We start from the raw sequence: 27,305 nt of genomic DNA on the forward strand, positions 1-27,305 counted from the left end.
ACGAACATCGCGACAAAACAAACAAAATAGCATGATTGGTTAAGGGCCGAAAAAACGACAGCTTTACCCATCGACGCCATCATTAACCATTTGCAGGTAAGGCAGTACAGTGAAATAAGTATGCCCCCATTGCAATTATAAAGTCTAATATGTCAATTTAACATTATTGTATTTCTTGAATTTCTATAACAACATCCCAAACTCGTTTAGCATGATCTATTCCATCGTGGCACTATTTGTATTCATTTGCATCACTTTCAATGAGAGACTTTTATTTTGAAGGCGAACCGCAAATTCCACTATTGTGGCTAATCCTTATTGTGTCTAGCTTCACATGGGTGAGTCCTACCATCATTAATGAAATAAGAATTGTTCTATAAATTAGGGGTATTTTAGATTTATAGTTAACTATAACTACTATAGCAGATTGTCGTTTTGCTATGTTTTTGGGGAAGAACATTATTTGCATGCATCAGCTAGCAATTTATTTTTATTTTTATGAACGGTACCATCTGAGTTTGGGGAAGTGCGGCAGGTGAGCGAGACAACTCTATCAGCATCATAGCATACATATCGCTGAATCACTGTGACATATGAAATACGAGTGATGTGGTAATAACTACGTACAAAATGTATGAACGTGTTTAAATTATTATGTGACGTACAGTCATATTTGGGTCCTAATTGGTCAACAAGCTCATTTGACACACATCAAATAACCCTGTTTGATGCATATTTTTTTTTTTTACACGCAAATGACCCAAATGGCGTTCCGTAGTTCCGTCATCCCCTGACTCCCCTCACTGCTGTAGACCCTCTTAGAGATACCACTTGAGAATGTCAACAAACGCCTCCACTCAATGGAAGTGGATTAATGTAGTAGACTACAAAGATGTAAAATATGGTGACAGACTAAAGACAATACTTCTGTTCATTGTGATGGAGTTGTGGTAAGGATAAACAAATTCCTACCATGAATCAGGTGTTTAATTGTTTTGTGGTCTAGTGAGATTTTGCATAGAATGTGCCATGACAGTGGGGGGGAGAGAGGGAGCAGTTATTTTTATACCTTTACGGTCTGCCCTGGATCAGGTAAACAGATGACAAGTTTTACTTTCATCTTCAAAACATAATACCTGCTAAGGAAGACATGATGTCAAGAAGAAAGATGTTGTTGCCAATGGAGCCATAATAGTAGAAATATATCTAGGATATGGACCAGTAACCAAAAGGTTGCTAGATCGAATCCCCGAGCTGACAAGGTAAAAATCTGTCATTCTGCCCCTGAACAAGGCAGTTAACCCACTGTTCCTAGGCCGTCATTGTAAATAAGAATTTGTTCTTAACTGACGTGCCTAGTTAAATAAATACAAAATACCTGCTAAGGAAGACATGTCAAGAAGAAACATGTTGTTGCCAATTGGAGCCATTATACTAGAAATAGAGCTAGGTTATCACACTAGATCCCATATGAGAGAACGACTTGTCTGTTTATTAAATAGTGTGAAACGTTATACAGTACCGTCTATGGTTACAGTCTAGGCACAATGCAGTTAGGGGTTAAATAGGCCCACTACACACATCTAGTGTAAACTTTTTCATTTTATTTGGAGCTCTTTCTACTGACCAACCACACAGCTCTCTCTACTAACTAGGGTTGAATATTATCCCAGTGCTTTACACATGTTCCATCCCGAGAATAAATCACTTCTCCCGGGTAACCTGGTATTTCCTGCCAAAACCGGAAGTGTCATTCAAAAGCATTATAAAGCATATAAATAGGCATATGTTTGGATTTGGTTAGAGCTTTGATCCAAAATTCTAGTGTGATATCCTAACGCAAAGAAAATTACATAACAGTAACGAGGCTTTATTCAGGGGTACCGGTACCGAGTCAATGTGCGGGGGTACCTGTTGAGGTCATTTGTAAAGTGACTGCGTAGATAGTAAACAGCGAGTAGCAGCAGTGTAAAAACAAAGGGGGGGTCAATGTAAATAGTCTGGGTGGCCAATTGATTCATTGTTCATCAGTCTTATGGCTTGGGGGTAGAAGCTGTTAAGGAGCCTTTTGGTCCTAGACTTGGCGCTCCGGTACCGCTTGCCATGCGGTAGCAGAGAGAACAGTCTATGACTTGGCTGACTGGAGTCTCTGACCATTTTTTGGGCCTTCCTCTGACACCGCCTAGAATATAGGTCCTGGATGTCAGGAAGCTTGGCTCAGGTGATGTACTGGGCCGTACGCACTACCCTCTGTAGCGCCTTACAGTCAGATGCCGAGCAGTTGCCATACCAGGCGGTGATGCAACCGGTCAGGATGTTCTCGATGGTGCAGCTGTAGAACTTTTTGAGGATCTGGGGAACCATGCCAAATCTTTTTCAGTCTCCTGAGGGGGACAAGGTGTTTTTGTGCCCTCTTCACGACTGTCTTTGTGTGTTTGGACCATTTAGACTATGGTGCAGCAAATGTAGACCTGTCACAAGAAGGATAAAAAACAGTTACTATGATGAGATGTTATGTCTACATGCATTGTGAACTGTGCTCCAATCTGAGATGGGCTGTCTGTCCCCACCCTGAGCGTTAATGATTCATCACGCAGAGGCCATAGAGAAGACAGATTTAGACATTGCATATAATTTAAGTTCCATTTCACGCCATGCTGGTCATATAAATAATGTATTATAATTTACCGGTTTCTCGCAGTTATTTATCCCGTGAAAAGGGAGTGGTTTTGGATGGTAAATCTCGGTAACCAGGTTCCCACCATTCAACACTAGCACTGACTAACTGCACAGCTCTCGTTGCCGACCAACCACACAGCTCTCTTTGCCGACCAACCACACAGCTCTCTTTGCCGACCAACCACACAGCTCTCTTTGCCGACCAACCACACAGCTCTCTCTGCCGACCAACCACACAGCTCTCTCTGCCGACCAACCACACAGCTCTCTCTGCCGACCAACCACACAGCTCTCTCTGCCGACCAACCACACAGCTCTCTCTGCCGACCAACCACACAGCTCTCTCTGCCGACCAACCACACAGCTCTCTCTGCCGACCAACCACACAGCTCTCTCTGCCGACCAACCACACAGCTCTCTCTGCCGACCAACCACACAGCTCTCTCTGCCGACCAACCACACAGCTCTCTCTGCCGACCAACCACACAGCTCTCTCTGCCGACCAACCACACAGCTCTCTCTGCCGACCAACCACACAGCTCTCTCTGCCGACCAACCACACAGCTCTCTCTGCCGACCAACCACACAGCTCTCTCTGCCGACCAACCACACAGCTCTCTAGTGGACCCGGACAGCTAATGACAATATAGTTAGTTCTACGGTAGTGGACCCGGACAGCTAATCCTCGTGTCAATATAGTTAGTTCTACGGTAGTGGACCCGGACAGCTAATCCTCGTGTCAATATAGTTAGTTCTACGGTAGTGGACCCGGACAGCTAATCCTCGTGACAATATAGTTAGTTCTACGGTAGTGGACCCGGACAGCTAATCCTCGTGTCAATATAGTTAGTTCTACGGTAGTGGACCCGGACAGCTAATCCTCGTGTCAATATAGTTAGTTCTACGGTAGTGGACCCGGACAGCTACTTCTCGTGTCAATATAGTTAGTTCTACGGTAGTGGACCCGGACAGCTACTTCTCGTGTCAATATAGTTAGTTCTACGGTAGTGGACTCGGACAGCTAATCCTCGTGTCAATATAGTTAGTTCTACGGTAGTGGACTCGGACAGCTAATTCTCGTGTCAATATACAGTGGGGAGAACAAGTATTTGATACACTGCCGATTTTGCAGGTTTTCCTACTTACAAAGCATGTAGAGGTCTGTAATTTTTATCATAGGTACACTTCAACTGTGAGAGACGGAATCTAAAACAAAAATCCAGAAAATCACATTGTATGATTTTTAAATAATTAATTTGCATTTTATTGCATGACATAAGTATTTGATCACCTACCAACCAGTAAGAATTCCAGCTCTCACAGACCTGTTAGTTTTTGTTTAAGAAGCCCTCCTGTTCTCCACTCATTACCTGTATTAACTGCACCTGTTTGAACTCGTTACCTGTATAAAATACACCTGTCCACACACTCAATCAAACAGATTCCAACCTCTCCACAATGGCCAAGACCAGAGAGCTGTGTAAGGACATCAGGGATAAAATTGTAGACCTGCACAAGGCTGGGATGGGCTACAGGACAATAGGCAAGCAGCTTGGTGAGAAGGAAACAACTGTTGGCGCAATTATTAGAAAATGGAAGAAGTTCAAGATGACGGTCAATCACCCTCGGTCTGGGGCTCCATGCAAGATTTCACCTCGTGGGGCATCAATGATCATGAGGAAGGTGAGGGATCAGCCCAGAACTACACGGCAGGACCTGGTCAATGACCTGAAGAGAGCTGGGACCACAGTCTCAAAGAAAACCATTAGTAACACACTACGCCGTCATGGATTAAAATCCTGCAGCGCACGCAAGGTCCCCCTGCTTAAGCCAGTGCATGTCCAGGCCTGTCTGAAGTTTGCCAATGACCATCTGGATGATCCAGAGGAGGAATGGGAGAAGGTCATGTGGTCTGATGAGACAAAAATAGAGCTTTTTGGTCTAACTCCACTCGCCGTGTTTGGAGGAAGAAGAAGTATGAGTACAACCCCAAGAACACCATCCCAACCGTGAAGCATGGAGGTGGAAACATCATTCTTTGGGGATGCTTTTCTGCAAAGGGGACAGGACGACTGCACCGTATTGAGGGGAGGATGGATGGGGCCATGTATCGCGAGATCTTGGCCAACAACCTCCTTCCCTCAGTAAGAGCATTGAAGATGGGTCGTGGCTGGGTCTTCCAGCATGACAACGACACGAAGCACACAGCCATGGCAACTAAGGAGTGGCTCCGTAAGAAGCATCTCAAGGTCCTGGAGTGGCCTAGCCAGTCTCCAGACCTGAACCCAATAGAAAATCTTTGGAGGGAGCTGAAACTCCGTATTGCCCAGCGACAGCCCCGAAACCTGAAGGATCTGGAGAAGATCTGTAGGGAGGAGTGGGCCAAAATCCCTGCTGCAGTGTGTGCAAACCTAGTCAAGAACTACAGGAAACGTATGATCTCTGTAATTGCAAACAAAGGTTTCTGTACCAAATATTAAGTTCTGCTTTTCTGATGTATCAAATACTTATGTCATGCAATAAAATGCAAATGAATTACTTAAAAATCATACAATGTGATTTTCTGGATTTTTGTTTTAGATTCCGTCTCTCATAGTTGAAGTGTACCTATGATAAAAATTACAGACCTCTACATGCTTTGTAAGTAGGAAAACCTGCAAAATCGGCAGTGTATCAAATACTTGTTCTCCCCACTGTAGTTAGTTCTACGGTAGGGGACCCGGACAGCTAATCCTCGTGTCAATATAGTTAGTTCTACGGTAGGGGACCCGGACAGCTAATCCTCGTGTCAATATAGTTAGTTCTACGGTAGTGGACCCGGACAGCTAATCCTCGTGTCAATATAGTTAGTTCTACGGTAGGGGACCCGGACAGCTAATCCTCGTGTCAATATAGTTAGTTCTACGGTAGTGGACCCGGACAGCTAATCCTCGTGTCAATATAGTTAGTTCTACGGTAGGGGACCCGGACAGCTAATCCTCGTGTCAATATAGTTAGTTCTACGGTAGGGGACCCGGACAGCTAATCCTCGTGTCAATATAGTTAGTTCTACGGTAGGGGACCCGGACAGCTAATCCTCGTGTCAATATAGTTAGTTCTACGGTAGTGGACCCGGACAGCTAATCCTCGTGTCAATATAGTTAGTTCTACGGTAGTGGACCCGGACAGCTACTTCTCGTGTCAATATAGTTAGTTCTACGGTAGTGGACCCGGACAGCTAATCCTCGTGTCAATATAGTTAGTTCTACGGTAGTGGACCCGGACAGCTAATCCTCGTGTCAATATAGTTAGTTCTACGGTAGTGGACCCGGACAGCTAATCCTCGTGTCAATATAGTTAGTTCTACGGTAGTGGACCCGGACAGCTACTTCTCGTGTCAATATAGTTAGTTCTACGGTAGGGGACCCGGACAGCTAATCCTCGTGTCAATATAGTTAGTTCTACGGTAGTGGACCCGGACAGCTACTTCTCGTGTCAATATAGTTAGTTCTACGGTAGTGGACCCGGACAGCTAATCCTCGTGTCAATATAGTTAGTTCTACGGTAGTGGACCCGGACAGCTACTTCTCGTGTCAATATAGTTAGTTCTACGGTAGGGGACCCGGACAGCTAATCCTCGTGTCAATATAGTTAGTTCTACGGTAGGGGACCCGGACAGCTAATCCTCGTGTCAATATAGTTAGTTCTACGGTAGGGGACTCGGACAGCTAATCCTCGTGTCAATATAGTTCTACTGTATGTTTCCTCTATCAGGGTTTGTTTACATTTCAAACAGACCTTCAATAATATGGTTGAGTTGTTTTTGTGTCCTCTCTGTACTCTGTAACGCCCATACAGTACAACATGATGTCTGGGATTGTCTCTTGTGTGGCAATGAATGGAGGAAAAAAACCACATTTCCTTTCATAAATGATATTCTTGGCTCGATATTTTACTGTTGTTGATGGAAGGGATAAAATATTGGAGTACTACACTAATGGTGTTTCTCTTGTCGTGATGTGTGTTTTTTGTTCCATATTTTTAAATCAATTTTTTTTGTTTTGTAATCCCAGCCCCCGTCCCTGCAAATAGGCCTTTTAGTAGGCCGTCATTGTAAATAAGAATTTGTTCTTAACTGTCTTGCCTAGTTTTTAAATAAAGGTTAAAGCAAATAAACCTCACATGTATTGTTAAGTCCTATACTACCTCAGTGAAGTGATATTCGTTAAGACATTCCTATTATACTGTAGGACCAGGATGAAACCAGCATTACCATTTATTTATACTGTTATTTTTTATTCCATGGCAAAAATGAAAACACAAAGCAGACCAAACTCTTTGGTCCTTTTTAAAAACCTGTCGAATGTAAAACATTGCTTATAGCTTAGAAAATAAATACGTGACTCTGAATGACAACATAATGATGGGTTGTTTCCAACATTTTAAGGTTGTATTCTTAAAGAAGTTAAATCGTCTTTGTGTTTAGTTTCCTTGCTGCGATACCGGTATGGTCCCTGCCCTAGTGTACAGAAAGTCTCCTCTTCTAAGGGATGGCCCCGTTGACATCTAACTGACACTGCCCAACCTTTCCCTGCGTGCCTGGCAACTTTACTGCACTCTCACATCCCAGGCTGCATCGTACTATAGTACTGTCTATAAGGATTCTTCTATATGATTCTTAGTAGCCTGTGTCCTTTCCTATAGGCCACACACACTGCGCTATAAATATGGCCCAATGAGAGAGAGTCTGATTTCACAGGCAGAAGCTACCTTCTCCTCCTAGAAGCACACATCTCTGCCCAGCTGGTGGCATCAAATACACCGTCCGTATCTCTGCTAGATGATACGCCCTCATTCTGCTTTAACACAAACCGCTGCGAAAAGAGATTTCACCATCTCGCTGTTGTTTTTATATACATTTATTTGTCATATAAACACCAGCTCAGTGTCCATATATGAAAATGTAGATTAACCTAAAACAAATGATTCTTGGACTATTGCTATTTTTCTGTCCAGTAAAAAGTTATGCTAAAACATCATCACATTGAGCTCATTGGCTGTGCTTTACAGGACCCTCCCTCCTCCCATCACCTTGGCTGTGCAGAACCACTTAATTAAGAATTAGAATGTGATTTGAATAGGATTTCCATGTACAGAGCACCCAGACAGGTTGATAACAGCATCACCTTTCATCTGTATTTAATCTCTCTTCAGAAGTCTTAAAATAGACACACAGCACGCTCCAATCAGAGAGCGAGAGAGACACATACTCCTATCAGAGAGACAGACAGCACGCTCCCATCAGAGAGGGAGGGAGAGAGACAGACAGCACGCTCCCATCAGAGAGGGAGGGAGAGAGACAGACAGCACGCTCCCATCAGAGAGGGAGGGAGAGAGACAGACAGCACGCTCCCATCAGAGAGGGAGGGAGACAGACAGCACGCTCCCATCAGAGAGGGAGGGAGACAGACAGCACGCTCCCATCAGAGAGGGAGGGAGACAGACAGCACGCTCCCATCAGAGAGGGAGGGAGACAGACAGCACGCTCCCATCAGAGAGGGAGGGAGGGAGAGAGACAGACAGCACGCTCCCATCAGAGAGGGAGGGAGGGAGAGAGACAGACAGCACGCTCCCATCAGAGAGGGAGGGAGGGAGAGAGACAGACAGCACGCTCCCATCAGAGAGGGAGAGAGAGAGACAGACCACGCTCCCATCAGAGAGGGAGAGAGAGAGACAGACCACGCTCCTGTCAGAGAGGGAGGGAGAGAGACAGACAGCACGCTCCCATCAGAGAGGGAGGGAGAGAGACAGACAGCACGCTCCCATCAGAGAGAGAGGGAGAGAGAGAGACAGACCACGCTCCTGTCAGAGAGGGAGAGAGACAGACAGCACGCTCCCATCAGAGAGGGAGGGAGAGACATGAGGTTGAAACTGAGCTGCACTTCCTAACCTCCTGCCAAATGTATGACCATATTAGAAACACATATTTCCCTCAGATTACACAGATCCACAAAGAATTCGAAAACAAACCCAATTTTGATAAACTCCGATATCTACTGGGTGAAATACCAGTGTGGCGTCACAGCTGCAAGAGCTGTGACCTGTTGCAACAAGAAAAAGGGCAACCAGTGAAGAACAAACACCATTGTAAATACAACCCATATTTATGTTTATTTATTTTTGTACTTTAACTATTTGCACATAATGACATTTCAAATGTCTTTATTCTTTTGGAACTTTTGTGAGTTTAATGTTTAATGTTAATTTGTATTGTTTAGTTCTCTTTTGTTTATTATCTACTTCACTTGCTTTGGCAATGTTAACATATGTTTGCCATGCCAAAAATCAAATGAAGTTGTATTGGTCACATACACGTGATTAGCAGATGTTATTGCGAGTGTAGCGAAATGCTTGTGCTTCTAGCTCCGACAGTGCAGTAATATGCTCCGACAGTGCAGTAATAACAAATTACACAACATATACCCAGGGTTGCACATTTTGGGGAATATTTAAGAGGTGGGAACTTTCCGTGGGAATATATGGGAATTAACGGGAATATATGGGACTTTTTTATGGAAATATATGCAAATTAATATGAATACCATTTAAATGTAGATGTTTTTTGCATTGGATATATTTACCATATCATATGGAGACAGAAACATAAACATTTTACATTATCATAAGTAGACATAATTACAAATTATTAAATCCTTCCAATAGACATAAAAACATTTTAGTTAGGAATTGAACTTTAATTAAATGAGTTGACTCTTCACATGGGAGGATTTCACTGAACAACAAGAGAAATTAAATGATCCCCAATGATGCATCGCATCTCCCAAAAACGTTTTCAACATACATCTGTAAAATGAGTCTAGATACTAAAGCTTTGGTTGTCTTCCTCTCAGGCTTCCATGTCTTCTCCCTGGACCTCCTCAATGTCCACCTCTTGAACATCAGACTCTGAGGCCTCATATTCACTGTCACTTTCCAACCTTGTTGAGGATGGCTCAAAAAGCCTCAAATTTGCCCGGATGGCCACCAATGTTTCAACCCTTGTATTGGTCAGCCTGTTGCGTGCTTTGGTGTGTGTGTTCCCAAACAAGGACCAGTTGCGCTCTGAGGCGGCTGATGTTGGTGGGATTTGGAGGATGATGGAGGCAACAGGGGAAAGAGCCTCAGATCCACAAAGTCCCTTCCACCAGGTGGCTGATGAGATATGTTGGCACGACTGCCATATTGCATCTCCATGCCAAAGCCCTTGCTTGGAAGTGTACTTCGCCAGACTGCCAAGAACCTTGCCCTCATCCAGGCCGAGGTGGCGAGACACGGTAGTGATGACACCATAGGCCTTGTTGATCTCTGCACCAGATAGGATGCTCTTGCCAGCATACTTGGGGTCCAACATGTACACTGTGGCGTGTATGGGCTTCAGGCAGAAGTCTTCACGCTTTTTGATGTATTTCAGAACTGCAGTTTCCACTGCTTGGAGCAACAGTGAAGTGGGCAGGGCAGTATTGATTTCTTCTCTTACATCTGCAAGCAGAGTCTGAACATCAGACAGGATGGCATTGTCTCCCTCAATCTGTGCAATGGCTACTGCTATAGGTTTCAGGAGGTTCAGGATGCTTAGCACTCTCCCCCAAAATACATCATCCAGGAGGATCCTCTTGATGGGGCTGTCCATATTGGCAGACTGTGATATGGCCAATTCTTGGAGACAAACATGATGCCAACATCACCCCCAACGGGTGTTGCTGGGCAGCTTCAATGTGGTGCTCTTATTCTTCTCACTTTGCTTGGTGAGGTAGATAGCTGCTATAACTTGATGACCCTTCACATACCTAACCATTTCCTTGGCTCTCTTCTAGAGTGTATCCATTGTTTTCAGTGCCATGATATCCTTGAGGAGCAGATTCAATGCATGAGCAGCACAGCCAATGGGTGTGATGAGGGTAGGACTCCTCCACTTTAGACCAAGCAGCCTTCATGTTCGCAGCATTGTCTGTCACCAGTGCAAATACCTTCTGTGGTCCAAGGTCATTGATGACTGCCTTCAGCTCACCTGCAATGTAGAGACTGGTGTGTCTGTTGTCCCTTGTGTCTGTGCTTTTGTAGAATACTGATTGAAGGTTGGAGATGATGTAGTTAATTATTCCTTGCCCACGAACATTCAACCACCCATCAGAGATGATTGCAATACAGTCTGCTTTCTCTATGATTTGCTTGACCTTCACTTGAACTGAACTCTGCATCCAGCAAATTAGTAGATAAAGCATGTCTGGTTGGAGGGGTGTATGCTGGGCAAAGAACATTCAGACATTTCTTCCAATACCCATTGCCTGTGAGCATCAGAGGTGAACCAGTTGCATACGCAGCTCGAGCAAGACATTCATCAGCATTTCTCTGACTACGTTCCTTCATTGAGTCAAAAAAACATCTGATTCCAGGACCATGAGCTGTTGCTATCGATAAGGTGTCTGATTCATCATTTTTTACCTCGAATAGAAGTAGAGGGACTTTTGTCAGAGGTTGCTTGTTGTGAGCGCTGAGGGAACTTTATGCACTTGGCCAGATGATTCTGCATCTTTGTTGCATTCTTCACATGACTTGGCACAGTATTTGCAAATGTACACAGCTTTTCCTTCTACGTTAGCTGCAGTGAAATGTCTCCACACATCAGATAGTGCCCGTGGCATTTTCCTGTAAAGATTAGAAAACATTTGCAAAAAAACAACTAATTTGGAAAGTAAATGTTTTAAAATGGATCAGCGATGGAAACGGCTGAATTAACACTCAGTTAGCATGTATGGAAACAGGTGAATTAACACTCCACAGTTAGCAGGCTCAAGCAAGCTAAAATCCACATGGTAGCAAAAACGAACTAGTAGAAATTGTTTAAAAGTTAGAAATGATTAAACGCACTTTGATGTAGGCTACTATTTACTAATTAACAGAAAAATGATGTATGTCATATAAAATATATTCACCCCAACCAGTATTGTAATCAAAACTTACCAGAAAGCATGTAGTCCTTGGCTCAGACAGTGTAGTAGTGAGGGCTCAATAGCATCTCATTAGTGTGCAAGATCTTGAGAATCAGCTGTACACCAACTTGTAAGTTGCTCTGGATAAGAGCGTCTGCTAAATGACTTAAATGTAAATGTAAATGTACATGTGATGGAAGAATGCACTGTTCATGCAGAGGGTTACAATTCCATTTGAATTGGGGATAGTTTAACCAAATATGCCACAAGGCCTAGAATTGCCTTATGTGTATCCCACAAAAAAGGTTCACTGTCATAAGCTAACTTTTCGGATGAATTTAAGCAATATTCCCAAAATTCCCAGGCTTAAGTTCCCATGGAAAATTTCCAGAAAAATTCCAGAAATTTACCAGAAAGTTTCAGACCCTTTGCAACATATACCCAAAACACACAAATCTAAGTAGGAATGAATTAAGACTATATACATATATGGATTAGCGATGTAAGATCGCAACAGACTAAGATACAGTAGAATATTATAGAAATCAAATCAAATCAAATCAAATTTTATTAGTCACATACACATGGTTAGCAGATGTTAATGCGAGTGTAGCGAAATGCTTGTGCTTCTAGTTCCGACAATGCAGTAATAACGACAAGTAATCTAACCTAACAATTCCACAACTACTACCTTATACACACAAGTGTAAAGGGATAAAGAATATGTACATAAAGATATATGAATGAGTGATGGTACAGAACGGCATAGGCAAGATGCAGTAGATGGTATAGAGTACGGTATATACATATGAGATGAGTACTGTAGGGTATGTAAACATAAAGTGGCATAGTTTAAAGTGGCTAGTGGTACATGTATTACATAAAGATGGCAAGATGCAGTAGATGATATAGAGTACAGTATATACATATACATATGAGATGGGTTATGTGGGGTATGTAAACATTATATTAAGTGGCATTGTTTAAAGTGGCTAGTGGTACATTTCTACATAATTTCCATCAATTCCCATTTTTAAAGTGGCTGGAGTTGAGTCAGTATGTTGGCAGCGGCCGCTAAATGTTAGTGGTGGCTGTTTAACAGTCTGATGGCCTTGAGATAGAAGCTGTTTTTCAGTCTCTCGGTCCCTGCTTTGATGCACCTGTACTGACCTCGCCTTCTGGATGATAGCGGGGTGAACAGGCAGTGGCTTGGGTGGTTGTTGTCCTTGATGATCTTTATGGCCTTCCTGTGACATCGGGTGGTGTAGGTGTCCTGGAGGGCAGGTAGTTTGCCCCCGGTGATGCGTTCTGCAGACCTCACTACCCTCTGGAGAGCCTTACGGTTGTGGGCGGAGCAGTTGCCGTACCAGGCGGTGATACAGCCCGACAGGATGCTCTCGATTGTGCATCTGTAGAAGTTTGTGAGTGCTTTTGGTGACAAGCCGAATTTCTTCAGCCTCCTGAGGTTGAAGAGGCGCTGCTGCGCCTTCTTCACAACGCTGTCTGTGTGGGTGGACCAATTCAGTTTGTCCGTGATGTGTACACCGAGGAACTTAAAACTTTCCACCTTCTCCACTACTGACCCGTCGATGTGGATAGGGGGGTGCTCCCTCTGCTGTTTCCTGAAGTCCACAATCATCTCCTTTGTTTTGTTGACGTTGAGTGTGAGGTTATTTTCCTGACACCACACTCCGAGGGCCCTCACCTCCTCCCTGTAGGCCGTCTCGTCGTTGTTGGTAATCAAGCCTACCACTGTAGTGTCATCCGCAAACTTGATGATTGAGTTGGAGGCGTGCATGGCCACGCAGTCGTGGGTGAACAGGGAGTACAGGAGAGGGCTCAGAACGCACCCTTGTGGGGCCCCAGTGTTGAGGATCAGCGGGGTGGAGATGTTGTTACCTACCCTCACCACCTGGGGGCGGCCCGTCAGGAAGTCCAGGACCCAGTTGCACAGGGCGGGGTCGAGACCCAGGGTCTCGAGCTTGGTGACGAGTTTGGAGGGTACTATGGTGTTAAATGCTGAGCTGTAATCGATGAACAGCATTCTCACATAGGTATTCCTCTTGTCCAGATGGGTTAGGGCAGTGTGCAGTGTGGTTGCGATTGCGTCGTCTGTGGACCTATTGGGTCGGTAAGCAAATTGGAGTGGGTCTAGGGTGTCCGGTAGGGTGGAGGTGATATGGTCCTTGACTAGTCTCTCAAAGCACTTCATGATGACGGAAGTGAGTGCTACGGGGCGGTAGTCGTTTAGCTCAGTTACCTTAGCTTTCTTGGGAACAGGAACAATGGTGGCCCTCTTGAAGCATGTGGGAACAGCAGACTGGGATAAGGATTGATTGAATATGTCCGTAAACACACCAGCCAGCTGGTCTGCGCATGCTCTGAGGACGCGGCTGGGAATGCCGTCTGGGCCTGCAGCCTTGCGAGGGTTAACACGTTTAAATGTTTTACTCACCTCGGCTGCAGTGAAGGAGAGCCCGCAGGTTTTGGTAGCGGGCCGTGTCAGTGGCACTGTATTGTCCTCAAAGCGAGCAAAAAAGTTATTTAGCCTGTCTGGGAGCAAGACATCCTGGTCCGCGACGGGGATGGTTTTCTTTTTGTAATCCGTGATAGACTGTAGACCCTGCCACATACCTCTTGTGTCTGAGCTGTTGAATTGCGACTCTATTTTGTCTCTGTACTGGGACTTAGCCTGTTTGATTGCCTTGCGGAGAGAATAGCTACACTGTTTGTATTCGGTCATGTTTCCGGTCACCTTGCCCTGGTTAAAAGCAGTGGTTCGCGCTTTCAGTTTCACGCGAATGCTGCCGTCAATCCACGGTTTCTGGTTTGGGAATGTTTTAATCGTTGCTGTGGGTACGACATCGTCAATGCACTTCCTAATGAACTCGCTCACCGAATCAGCATATTCGTCCATGTTGTTGTTGGACGCAATGCGGAACATATTCCAATCCGCGTGATCGAAGCAGTCTTGAAGCGTGGAATCAGATTGGTCGGACCAGCGTTGAACAGACCTGAGCGCGGGAGCTTGTTGTTTTAGTTTCTGTTTGTAGGCTGGAATCAACAAAATGGAGTCGTGGTCAGCTTTTCCGAAAGGAGGGCGGGGGAGGGCCTTATATGCGTCGCGGAAGTTAGTATAGCAATGATCCAGGGTTTTACCAGCCCTGGTAGCACAATCGATATGCTGATAGAATTTAGGGAGTTTTGTTTTTAGATTAGCCTTGTTAAAATCCCCAGCTACGATGAATGCAGCCTCAGGGTGTGTGGTTTCCAGTTTACAAAGAGTCAGATAAAGTTCGTTCAGGGCCGTCGATGTGTCTGCTTGGGGGGGAATATATACGGCTGTGATTATGATCGAAGAGAATTCCCTTGGTAGATAATGCGGTCGACATTTGATTGTGAGGAGTTCTAGATCAGGTGAACAGAATGACTTGAGTTCCTGTGTGTTGTTATGATGATCACACCACGTCTCGTTAATCATAAGGCATACCCCCCCGCCCCTCTTCTTACCAGAAAGATGTATGTTTCTGTCGGCGCGATGCGTGAAGAAACCAGCTGGCTGCACCGACTCCGTTAGCGTCTCTTGAGTTAGCCATGTTTCCGTGAAGCAGAGCACGTTGCAATCCCTGATGTCTCTCTGGAATGTTACCCGTGCTCGGATTTCATCAACCTTATTGTCAAGAGACTGGACATTGGCGAGTAGTATGCTAGGGAGTGGAGCGCGATGTGCCCGTCTCCGAAGCCTGACCAGGAGACCGCTACGTTTGCCCCTTTTACGGCGTCGTATAGGGTCCCCGGCTGGGATCAGATCCATTGTATTGGGTGGAAGGCAAAACACTGGATCCGTTTCGGGAAAGTCATATTCCTGGTTATAACGATGGTGAGTTGACGTTAATCGTATATTCAGTAGTTCCTCCCGACTGTATGTAATGAAACCTAAGATTACCTGGGGTACCGATGTAAGAAATAACACATAAAAAAACACAATACTGCATATTTTCCAAGGAACGCGAAGCGAGGCGGCCATCTCGGTCGGCGCCGGAAGTTAACTGTTAATACAGTATATACATAAACTCAGCAAAAAAAGAAACGTCCTCTCACTGTCAACTGCGTTTATTTTCAGCAAACTTAACATGTGTAAATATTTGTATGAACATAAGATTCAACAACAGACATAAACTGAACAAGTTCCACAGACATGTGACTAACATAAATGGAATAATGTGTCCCTATACAAGTGGAGGTCAAAATTAAAAGTAACAGTCAGTATCTGGTGTGGCCACCAGCTGCATTAAGTACTGCAGTGCATCTCCTCATGGACTGCACCAGATTTGCCAGTTCTTGCTGTGAGATGTTACCTCACTCCTCCACCAAGTCACCTGCAAGTTCCCGGACATTTCTTGGGGGAATGGCCCTAGCCCTCACCCTTCGATCCAACAGGTCCCAGACGTGCTCAATGGGATTAAGATCCGGGCTCTTCGCTGGCCATGACAGAACACTGACATTCCTGTCTTGCAGGAAATCACTCACAGAACGAGCAGTATGGCTGGTGGCATTGTCATGCTGGAGGGTCATGGATGAGCCTGCAGGAAGGGTACCACATGAGGGAGGAGGATATCTTCCCTGTAACGCACAGCGTTGAGATGACAACAAGCCTGCAATGACAACAAGCTCAGTCCGATGATGCTGTGACACACCGCCCCAGACCATGACGAACCCTCCACCTCCAAATCGATCCCGCTCCAGAGTACAGGCCTCGGTGTAATGCTCATTCCTTTGACGATAAATGTGAATCCGACCATCACCCCTGGTGAGACAAAACCGCAACTTGTCAGTAAAGAGCACTTTTTGCCAGTCCTGTCTGGTCCAGCGACGGTGGGTTTGTGTCCATAGGCGACGTTGTTGCCGGTGATGTCTGATGAGGACCTTCCTTACAACAGGCCTACAAGCCCTCAGTCCAGCCTCTCTCAGCCTATTGTGGACAGTCTGAGCACTGATGGAGGGATTGTGCGTTCCTGGTGTAACTCGGGCAGTTGTTGCCATCCTGTACCTGTCCCACAGGTGTGATGTTCAGATGTACCGATCCTGTGCAGGTGTTGTTACACATGGTCTGCCACTGCGAGGACGATCAGCTGTCCGTCCTGTCTTCCTGTAGCGCTGTCTTAGCCGTCTCACAGTATGGACATTGCAATTTATTGCCCTGGCCGCATCTGCAGTCCTCATGCCTCCTTGCAGCATGCCTAAGGCATGTTCACGGAGATGAGCAGGGTCCCTGGGCATCTTTCTTTTGGTGTTTTTCAGAGTCCGTAGAAAGGCCTCTTTTTAGTGTCCTCATTTTTCATAACTGTGACCTTAATTGCCTACCGTCTGTAAGCTGTTAGTGTCTTAACGACCGTTCCACAGGTGCATGTTCATTAATTGTTTATGGTTCATTGAACGAGCATGGGAAATAGTGTTTAAACCCTTTACAATGAAGATCTGTGAAGTTATTTGGATTTTTATGAATTATCTTTGAAAGATAGGGCCCTGAAAAGGGACGTTTCTTTTTTTGCTGAGTTTGCGATGAGTAATACCTGATTTGTAAACTTGATTAAAGTGACTAGTGTTCTATTCCTTAAAGTTGCCAGTGATTTCTAGTCTATGCCTATAGGCAGCAGCCTCTAATGTGCTAGTGATGGTTGTTTAACAGTCTGATGGCCTTAAGATAGAAGCTGTTTTTGAGTCTCTCGGTCCCAGCTTTGCTGCACCTGTACTGACCTCTCCTTTTGGATGATGGCATGGTAAACAGGCAGTGGCTCGGGTGGTTGATGTCCTTGATGATATTTATGGCCTTCCTGTGACACCGGGTGTTGTAGGTGTCCTGGAGGGTGGGTAGTTTGCCCCTGGTAATGCGTTGGGCAGACCGCTCCACCCTCTGGAGAGCCCTGCGGTTGCGGGCTGTGCAGTTGCCGTACCAGGCGGTGATACAGCCCGACAGGATGCTTTCAATTGTGCATCTGTAGAAGTTTGTGAGTATTTCAGGTAACAAGCCAAATTTCTTTAGCTCCTGAGGTTGAAGAGGCGCTGTACAGCCTCTGCTGTTTCCAGAAGTCCACGTTCATCTCCTTTGTTTTGTTGACATTGAGTGAGAGGTTGTTTTCCAGGCACCACACTCCCAGAGCCCTTACCTCCTCCCTGTATGCTGTCTCATCATCGTTGGCAATCAAGCCTACTACTGTTGTGTCATCTACAAACTTGATGATTGAGTTGGAGGCGTGCTTGGCCACGCAGTCATAGGTGAACAGGGAGTACAGGAGGGGGCTGAGAGTGAGAGAGGGAACGAACTGTTATAGGTTAACAAATGTAGGCCTAGTTCTCCTGTAATTGATGTCTCTTTTTTTCTTTTCAGGTGCTGGGGAGTCTGGGAAAAGTACAATAGTGAAGCAGATGAAGTAAGTTCAACCACTTCACGATGTGAGCACTTTGCAGTCCTAACTGCATTCTATGTAACGCTCTTTGATGGAAGCAGCACAGAACTAGAATGAGATGATGATGAGGTTCCAACCCTGTTCTATTCATTATGTTTTCATGGGTAGAATGTTGCAGCGATTAGTGCTATTTGAGGTAGATTATTATTATTATAATTTTTTTTTTTTTAATGATCACGTTTTATTTTACTAGATGGGCGTTATGAAATATGACCTTGAAATTATTTTAGAGCTTTTTAATTGAGATCCCAAAGCCAAATATTGCTAACAATCAGTTGGCAAAACATTGAAAACATTCCATTGTCTCTATCCACATAGTATAAAGAGCCCCATGACGGTAGTGACTGCCCATTACTGGTTATCACTTATTAAACATCATTTATTCGCTTTACTTTAATAAAAATTTTCAGTTGTGTGTGTATATACACTGGCCCGTTCATGAAAATGGATCGCTCTTAGAGACAGTGAGTCATGTGGCCGTGTCTTGCCACAGTTGAAGTCGGAAGTTTACATACACTTAGGTTGGAGTCATTAAAACTCTTTTTTTCAACCACTTCACAAATTTCTTGTTAACAAACTATAGTTTTGGCAAGTCGGTTGGGACATCTACTTTGTGCATGACACAAGTCATTTTTCCAACAATTGTTTACAGACAGATTATTTCACTTATAATTCACTGTATCACAATTCCAGTGGGTCAGAAGTTTACATACACTAAGTTGACTGCCTTTAAACAGCTTGGAAAATTCCAAAAAATGATGTCATGGCTTTAGAAGCTTCTGATAGGCTAACATAAATTGAGTCAATTGGAGGTGTACCTGTGGATGTATTTCAAGGCCTACCTTCAAACTACCTGCCTCTTTGCTTAACATCCTGGGAAAATCAAAAGAAATCAGCGAAGACCTCCGGAAAAAAATTGTAGACCTCCACAAGTCTGGTTCATCCTTGGGAGCAATTTCCAAATGCCTGAAGGTACCACGTTCATCTGTACAAACAATAGTACCCACGTATAAACACCATGGGACCACGCAGCTGTCATACCGCTCAGGAAGGAGGATGCTTGCAAGCTGAAGAACACCATCCCAAACGTGAAGCACGGGGGTGGCAGCATCATGTTGTGGGGGAGCTTTGCTGCAGGAGGGACTGATGCACTTCACAAAATAGATGGCATCATGAGGCAGGAAAATTATGTGGATATATTGAAGCAACATCTCAAGACATCAGTCAGGAAGTTAAAGCTTGGTCGCAAATGGGTCTTCCAAATTGACAATGACCCCAAGCATACTTCCAAAGTTGTGGCAAAATGGCTTAAGGACAACAAAATCAAGGTATTGGAGTGGCCATCACAAAGCCCTGACCTCAAGCCTGTCAAATTTGTTGTCAGAACTGAAAAAGCATGTGCGAGCAAGGAGGCCTACAAACCTGACTCAGTTACACCAGCTCTGTCAGGAGGAATGTGCCAAAATTCACCCAACTTATTGTGGGAAGCTTGTGGAAGGCTACCCGAAATGTTTGACCCAAGTTAAACAATTTAAAAGGCAATGCTACCAAATACTAATTGAGTGTATGTAAACTTCTGACGCACTGGGAATGTGATGAAAGAAATAAAAGCTGAAATAAATCACTCTCTCTACTATTATTCTGACATTTCACATTCTTAAAATAAAGTGGTGATCCTAACTGACCTTAAACAAGGAATTTTTATTTAGATTAAATGTCAGGAATTGTGAAACTGAGTTTAAATGTATTTGGCTAAGGTGTATGTAAACTTCTGACTTCAACTGTATGTAAAGTAGGCAGACAGGCATCAAGGCATTCAGTTACTGTTCGTTTGAACGTTAGAATGGGCAAAACTAGTGACCTAAGCGTCTTTTGAGCGTGGTATGATCGTCGGTGCCATTGTTTTAGAAACGCCCGCCCTCCTGGGCTCTTCATGCACGACAGTGTCAAGAGTTTACCGTGAATGGTGCAACAAACAAAACACATCCAGTCAGCGGCAGTCCCTGTGGGTTGAAAACAGCTCGTTGAGGTCGAAGGAGAATGGCAAGAATCGTACAAGCTAACAGGCGGGCCACAGACAGACAAATAACGGCGCAGTACCACAGTGGTGTGCAGAACGGCATCTCGGAAGCCACAACTAGTCGATCCTTGTCACGGATGGGCTTTTGCAGCAGACGACCACACCAGGTTCCACTCCTACAGACGACCACACCGGGTTCCACTCCTACAGACGACCACACCGGGTTCCACTCCTACAGACGACCACACCGGGTTCCACTCCTACAGGCGACCACACCGGGTTCCACTCCTACAGACGACCACACCGGGTTCCACTCCTACAGGCGACCACACCGGGTTCCACTCCTACAGACGACCACACCGGGTTCCACTCCTACAGGCGACCACACCGGGTTCCACTCCTACAGGCGACCACACCGGGTTCCACTCCTACAGGCGACCACACCGGGTTCCACTCCTACAGGCGACCACACCGGGTTCCACTCCTACAGGCGACCACACCGGGTTCCACTCCTACAGACGACCACACCGGGTTCCACTCCTACAGACGACCACACCGGGTTCCACTCCTACAGACGACCACACCGGGTTCCACTCCTACAGACGACCACACCGGGTTCCACTCCTACAGACGACCACACCGGGTTCCACTCCTACAGGCGACCACACCGGGTTCCACTCCTACAGGCGACCACACCGGGTTCCACTCCTACAGGCGACCACACCGGGTTCCACTCCTACAGGCGACCACACCGGGTTCCACTCCTACAGGCGACCACACCGGGTTCCACTCCTACAGGCGACCACACCGGGTTCCACTCCTACAGGCGACCACACCGGGTTCCACTCCTACAGGCGACCACACCGGGTTCCACTCCTACAGGCGACCACACCGGGTTCCACTCCTACAGGCGACCACACCGGGTTCCACTCCTACAGGCGACCACACCGGGTTCCACTCCTACAGGCGACCACACCGGGTTCCACTCCTACAGGCGACCACACCGGGTTCCACTCCTACAGGCGACCACACCGGGTTCCACTCCTACAGGCGACCACACCGGGTTCCACTCCTACAGGCGACCACACCGGGTTCCACTCCTACAGGCGACCACACCGGGTTCCTATCAGCTAAAAACACGAAGCAGCAGTTCCAGTGGGTACACGATCACCAACACTGGACAATTATGGAGTGGAAAAAACATTGCCTTGTTTGACGAATCCCAGTTCCTGTTGTGTCATGCTGATGACAGGATTTGGCATAAACAGCATGAGTCCATGGCCCCATCCTGTCTAGTGTTGGCGGTACAGGCTGGTGGTGTAATGGTGTGGGGGAATGTTTTCCTGACACACGAGAGGTCCCTCGATACAAATTGAGCAACGTTTCCATGCTGTTCTGGAGGTTAAAGGGAGGTCCGACCTGTTAGTGGATGGATGTACCTAATATACTCGCCACTGAGTGTATAGCTTTTGTATATGACTTTATTATTCAATATCTTAGACAACCATCTAATACAGTGCTATTCAAACGTTTTCAGCGGGGGACCCCATTTTTTTCCCCCGCCAGAATTTCTTGGGACCCCTTTTTTTTAACCCCTTAAATGTCTTGCGATCCCACCCCAAAGCTAATGACACAAACCTTAAAATAGCTACATTTTAAGATATTTACATGAACAAATTAACTTGAATTCATTAGTTTCTCAATATAATTTTATGTTTAAAAAATATCTTTCTCAAAACACGTTTGTGCACTGAGTGTTCAAAACATTAGGAACACCTTCTGTATCCTACTGTACACGGAACAAAATATAAATATAAACAACATGCAACAATTTCAAAGATTTTACTGATTTACAGTTCATATAAGGAAATCAATCAATTTAAATACATTCATTAGGCCCTAATCTATGGATTTCACATGACTGGGAATACAGATATGCATCTGTTGGTCACAGATAACAACAAAAAAAAAAAGTAGGGGCATGGATCAGAAAACCAGTCAGTATCGGGTGTGACCACCATTTGCCTCATGCAGCGTGACACATCTACTTCACATAGAGTTGATTAGGCTTGTCCCACTCCTCACATATCTGGTGAGTATGCAGGCCATGAAAGAACTGTGACATTTTCAGCTTCCAGGAATTGGGGCTGTGCATTATCATGCTGAAACATGAGGTGATGGCGAACGGATGACTGGCACGGCAATGGGCCTCAGGATCTTGTCACTGTATATCTGTGCATTCAAATTGCCATCGATAAAATTCAAATGTGTTTGTTGTTCGTAACTTATGCCTGCCCCATACCATAACCCCACCACCACCATGGAGCACTCTGTTCACAACATTAACATTAGCAAACCGTTCACCCACACGACACCATACATGCTGTCTGCCATCTGCCCGGTACAGTTGAAACCCAGATTCATCCATGAAGAGCATACTTCTCCAGCGTTCCAGTGGCCATCTAAGGTGAGCATTTGCACACTGAAGTCGGTTAAGCCCTTGTGAGGATGACGAGCATGCAGATGAGCTTCCCTGAGACTAACAGTTCTAACAGTTTGTGCAGCAATTACTCAGTTGTGCAAACCCACAGTTTCATCAGCTGTCCAGGTGGTTGGTTTCAGACGATCCCGAAGGTGAAGAAACCGGATGTGGAGGTCCTCGGCTGGTGTGGTTACACGTGGTCTGCGGTTGTGAGGCCCAGTTGGACGTACTGCCAAATTCTCTTAAACAACATTGGAGGCAGCTTATGGTAGAAAAATAAACATAATTATCTGACAACAACTCTAGTGGACATTCCTGTAGTCAGCATTCCAATTGCTCCCTCAACTTGAGACATCTGTGGCATTGTGTTTTGTGACAAAACTGCACAATTTAGAGTGGCCTTTTATTGTCCCCAGCACAAGGTGCACCTGTGTAATGACAATGCTGTTTAATCACCTGTCAGGTGGATGATTATCTTGGCATAGGAGAAACGTGAACTAACAGGAATGTAAACACATTTTTGAGAAATAAGCTTTTTGTGCATATGGAACATTTCTGGGATCTTTTATTTCAGCTCATGAAACATGGGACCAACACTTGTTGTTCAGTGTAATATTGAGTTGCACCCCCTTTTCCCCTCAGAACAGCTTCAATTGGCCAGGGCACAGACTCTACAAGGTGTCTCGAGCATCCCTGTGAAACACTTACCCACTGCTTCCCACAGTTGTCTGAATGTACAGTACCTGTCAACAGTTTGGACTCATTCAAGGGTTTTTATTTATTTTTAATATTTCCTACGTTGTGGAATAATAGTGAAGACATAAACTATGAAATAACACACGGATTCAGTCAGTAACCATTTTTTTTTTTAAACAAATCAATATATATTTTATATTTGATATTCTTCAAAGTAGGCACCTTTTGCCTTAACAGCTTTGCACATTCTTGGCATTTTCTCAACGAGCTTCATCTGGAATGCTTTTCCAAGAGTCTTGAGGAGTTCCCACATATGCTGAGAACTTGTTGGCTTCTTTTCCTTCAGTCTGCAGTCAAACTCATCCTAAACCATCTCAATTGGGTTGAGGTCGATTGTTGAGGCCAGGTGACCAGATGCAGCACTCCATCATTTTCCTTCTTGGTCAAATAGCCCTTACACAGCCTGGAGGTGTGTTGGGTCATTGTCCTGTTGAAAAACAAATGATTGTTCCACTAAGTGCCTTGATTTCTAAATAAATCACTGACAGTGCCACCAGCTAAGCACCATCACACCACCTCCTCCATGCTTCACGGTGGGAACCACACATGCAGAGATCATCCGTTCACCTACTCTGTGTCTCACAAAGACGGTTGGAACCAAAAAATCTCAAATTTGGACTCATCAGATAAAAGTATAGATTTCCACTGGTCGTGTTTCTTGGCCCAAGCAAGTCTTCTTATTATTGGTGTCCTTTTAAGTAGTGGTTTCTTTGCAGCAATTCGATCATGAAGGCCTGATTCACGCAGTCTCCTCTGAACAGTTGATGTTGAAATGTGTCTGTTACTTGAACTCTGAAGCATTTATTTGGGGTGCAATTTATGAGGCTGGTAACTCTAATTGAACTTATCCTCTGCAGCAGAGGTAACTGAGTCTTCCGTTCCTGTGGCTGTCCTCATGAGAGCCAGTTCCATCATAGTGCTTGATGGTTTTTGTGACTGCACTTGAAGAAACTTTCAAAGATCTTGAAAATTTCTGCATTGACTGAACTTCATGTCTTAAAGTAATGATGGACTGTCGTTTCTCTTTTCTTATTTTAGCTGTTCTTGCCATAATATGGACTTGGTCTTTTACCAAATAGGGCTATCTTACCCCTACCTTGTCACAACACAACTTGTCACAAATTAAAGAAAGAAATTCCACAAATTTACTTTTAACAAGGCACACCTGTTAATTGATATGCATTCCATGTAACTACCACATGAAGCTGGTTGAGAGAATGCAAAGTGTGTGCAAAGCTGTCATCAAGGCAAAGGGTGGCTACTTTGAAGAATCTTTAGAACTTCTTTGGTTACTACATGATTCCATATGTGTTATTTCCTAGTTTTGATGGTTACACTATTATTCTACAATGTAGAGATTAGTAAAAATAAAAACCTGTTTTATTTTTTTTACTATTTATTTATTTATTTCACCTTTTATTTAACCAGGTAGACCAGTTGAGAACAAGTTCTCATTTACAACTGTGACCTGGCCAAGATAAAGCAAAGCAGTGTGACAAAAACAATGACAGAGTTACATATCAACAAACGTACAGTCAATAACACAATAGAGCAATCTATGTACAGTGTGTGCAAATGTAGGGAGGTAGGGCAATAAGTAGGCCATAGAGGCGGAATAATTACAATTTAGCATTAACACTGGAGTGATAGATGTGTAGATGATGATGTGCAAGTAGAGATACTGGGGTGCAAAATATGGGGTTGAGTGTGCTATTTACAGATTGGCTGTGTACAGGTACAGTGATCGGTAAGCTGCTCTGAAGTTAGAGAGGGAGATGTAAGACTCCAGCTTCAGTGATTTTTGCAATTCGTTCCAGTCATTGGCAGCAGAGAACTGGAAGGAAAGCCGGCCAAAGGAAGTGTTGGCTTTGGGGATGACCAGTGAAATATACCTGCTGGAGTGTGTGCTACGGGTGGGTGTTGCTATGGTGATCAGTGAGCTAAGGCGGGGCTTTACCTAGCAAAGACTTGTAGATGACCTGGAGCCAGTGGGTTTGGCGACGAATATGTAGTGAGGGCCAGCTAATGAGAGCATACAGGTCGCAGTGGTGGGTAGTATATGGGGATTTGGTGACAAAACAGATGTCATTGTGATAGACTACATCCAGTTTGCTGAGTAGAGTGTTGGAGGATATTTTGTAAATGACATCGCCGAAGTCAAGGATCAGTAGGATAGTCAGTTTTACGAGGGTGTGTTTGGCAGCATGAGTGAAGGATGCTTTGTTGTGAAATAGGAAGCTGATTCTAGATTTCATTTTGGATTGGAGATGTTTAATGTGAGTCTGGAAGGAGAGTTTACAGTCTAACCAGACACCTAGGTATTTGTAGTTGTCCACATATTCCAAGTCAGAACCGTCCAGAGTAGTGATGCTGGACGGGCGGGCAGGTGCGGTTGAAAAGCATGCATTTGGTTTTACTAGCGTTTAAGAGCAGTTGGAGGCCACAGAAGGAGTGTTGTATGGCATTGAAGCTCGTTTGGAGGTTTGTTAACACAGTGTCCAAAGAAGGGCCAGATGTATACAGAATGGTGTCGTCTGCTTGGAGGTGGATCAGAGAATCACCAGCAGCAAGAGCAACATCATTGATATATATATACAGAGAAAAGAGTCGGCCCGAGAATTGAACCCTGTGGCACCCCCATAGAGACTGCCAGAGGTCCGGACAACAGGCCCTCCGATTTGACACACTGAACTCTGTCTGAGAAGTAGTTGGTGAACCAGGCAAGGCGGTCATTTGAGAAACCAAGGCTATTGAGTCTGCGGATAAGAATGCGGTGATTGACATAGTCAAAAGCCTTGGCCAGGTCGATGAATACAGCTGCACAGTATTGTCTCTTATCGATGTCTGTTATGATATCGTTTAGGACCTTGAGCGTGACTGAGGTGCACCCATGACCAGCTCGGAAACCAGATTCCATAGTGGAGAAGGTACGTTGGGATTGAAATGGTCGGTGATCTGTTTGTTAACCTGGCTTTCAAAGACCTTAGAAATACAGGGCAGGATGGATGTAGGTCTATAACAGTTTGGATCTAGAGTGTCACCCCCTTTGAAGAGGGGGATGACCGCGGCAGCTTTCCAATCTTTGTGGATCTCAGATGATACGAAAGAGTGGTTGAATAAGCTAGTAATAGGGGTTGCAACAATTTCGGCGGATAATTTTAGAAAGAGAGGGTCCAGATTGTCTAGCCTAGCTGATTTGTAGGGATACAGATTTTGCCGCTCTTTCAGATCATCAGCTGTCTGGATTTGGGTGAAAGAGAAGCGGGGGGGTGGCTTGGGCAAGTTGCTGCATGGGGTGCTGAGATGTTGGCTGGGGTAGCCAGGTGGAAAGCCTGGCCAGCCGTAGAAAAATGTTTATTGAAATGATCGATTATCGTAGATCTATTGATGGTGACAGTGTTTCCTAGCCTCAGTGCAGTGGGCAGCTGGGAGGAGGTGCTCTTATCTTCCATGGACTTGAGTGTCCCATAACTTTTTAGAATTAGTGCTACAGGATGCAAATTTCTGTTTGAACTATCTGACTGAGTATATTGGTTCCTGACTTCCCTGAAAAGTTGCATATCGCGGGGTCTATTCGACGTTAATGCAGAATGCCAGAGGATGTTTTTGTGCTGGTCAAGGGCAGTCAAGTCTGGGTGAACCAAGGTCTATATCTGTTCTTAGTTCTTCATTTTTTTAATGGAGAATGCTTATTTAAGATGGCGAGGAAAGCACTTTTGAAGAGCAAACGGGAATCCTCAACTGACGGGATGAGGTCAATATCCTTCCAGGATACCCGGGCCAGGTCGATTAGAAAGGCCTGCTCGCTGAAGTGTTTTAGGGAGCGTTTGACAGTGATGAGGGGTGGCCGTTTGACCGCGGACCCATCACGCAGGCAGGCAGTGATCGCTGAGATCCTGGTTGAAGACAGCAGAATTTAGAGTGCAAGTTGG

General features: G+C 45.0%; 1 protein-coding gene across 1 annotated transcript in view; it reads left to right on the forward strand.

Moving 5' to 3' along the window:
* Positions 1-27,305, forward strand: part of LOC139557868 (guanine nucleotide-binding protein G(i) subunit alpha-3-like) — a 79,614-nt gene that overhangs the window by 4,365 nt on the left and 47,944 nt on the right. Inside the window, exon 2 of the mRNA XM_071373140.1 lies at positions 18,037-18,079. Within this exon, the coding sequence (XP_071229241.1) occupies positions 18,037-18,079 (43 nt within the window). The remainder of the gene's footprint in view (positions 1-18,036; positions 18,080-27,305) is intronic.

The sequence above is a fragment of the Salvelinus alpinus genome, chromosome 28 (genome assembly GCF_045679555.1).
Source record: "Salvelinus alpinus chromosome 28, SLU_Salpinus.1, whole genome shotgun sequence".
Lineage (NCBI taxonomy): Eukaryota > Metazoa > Chordata > Actinopteri > Salmoniformes > Salmonidae > Salvelinus > Salvelinus alpinus.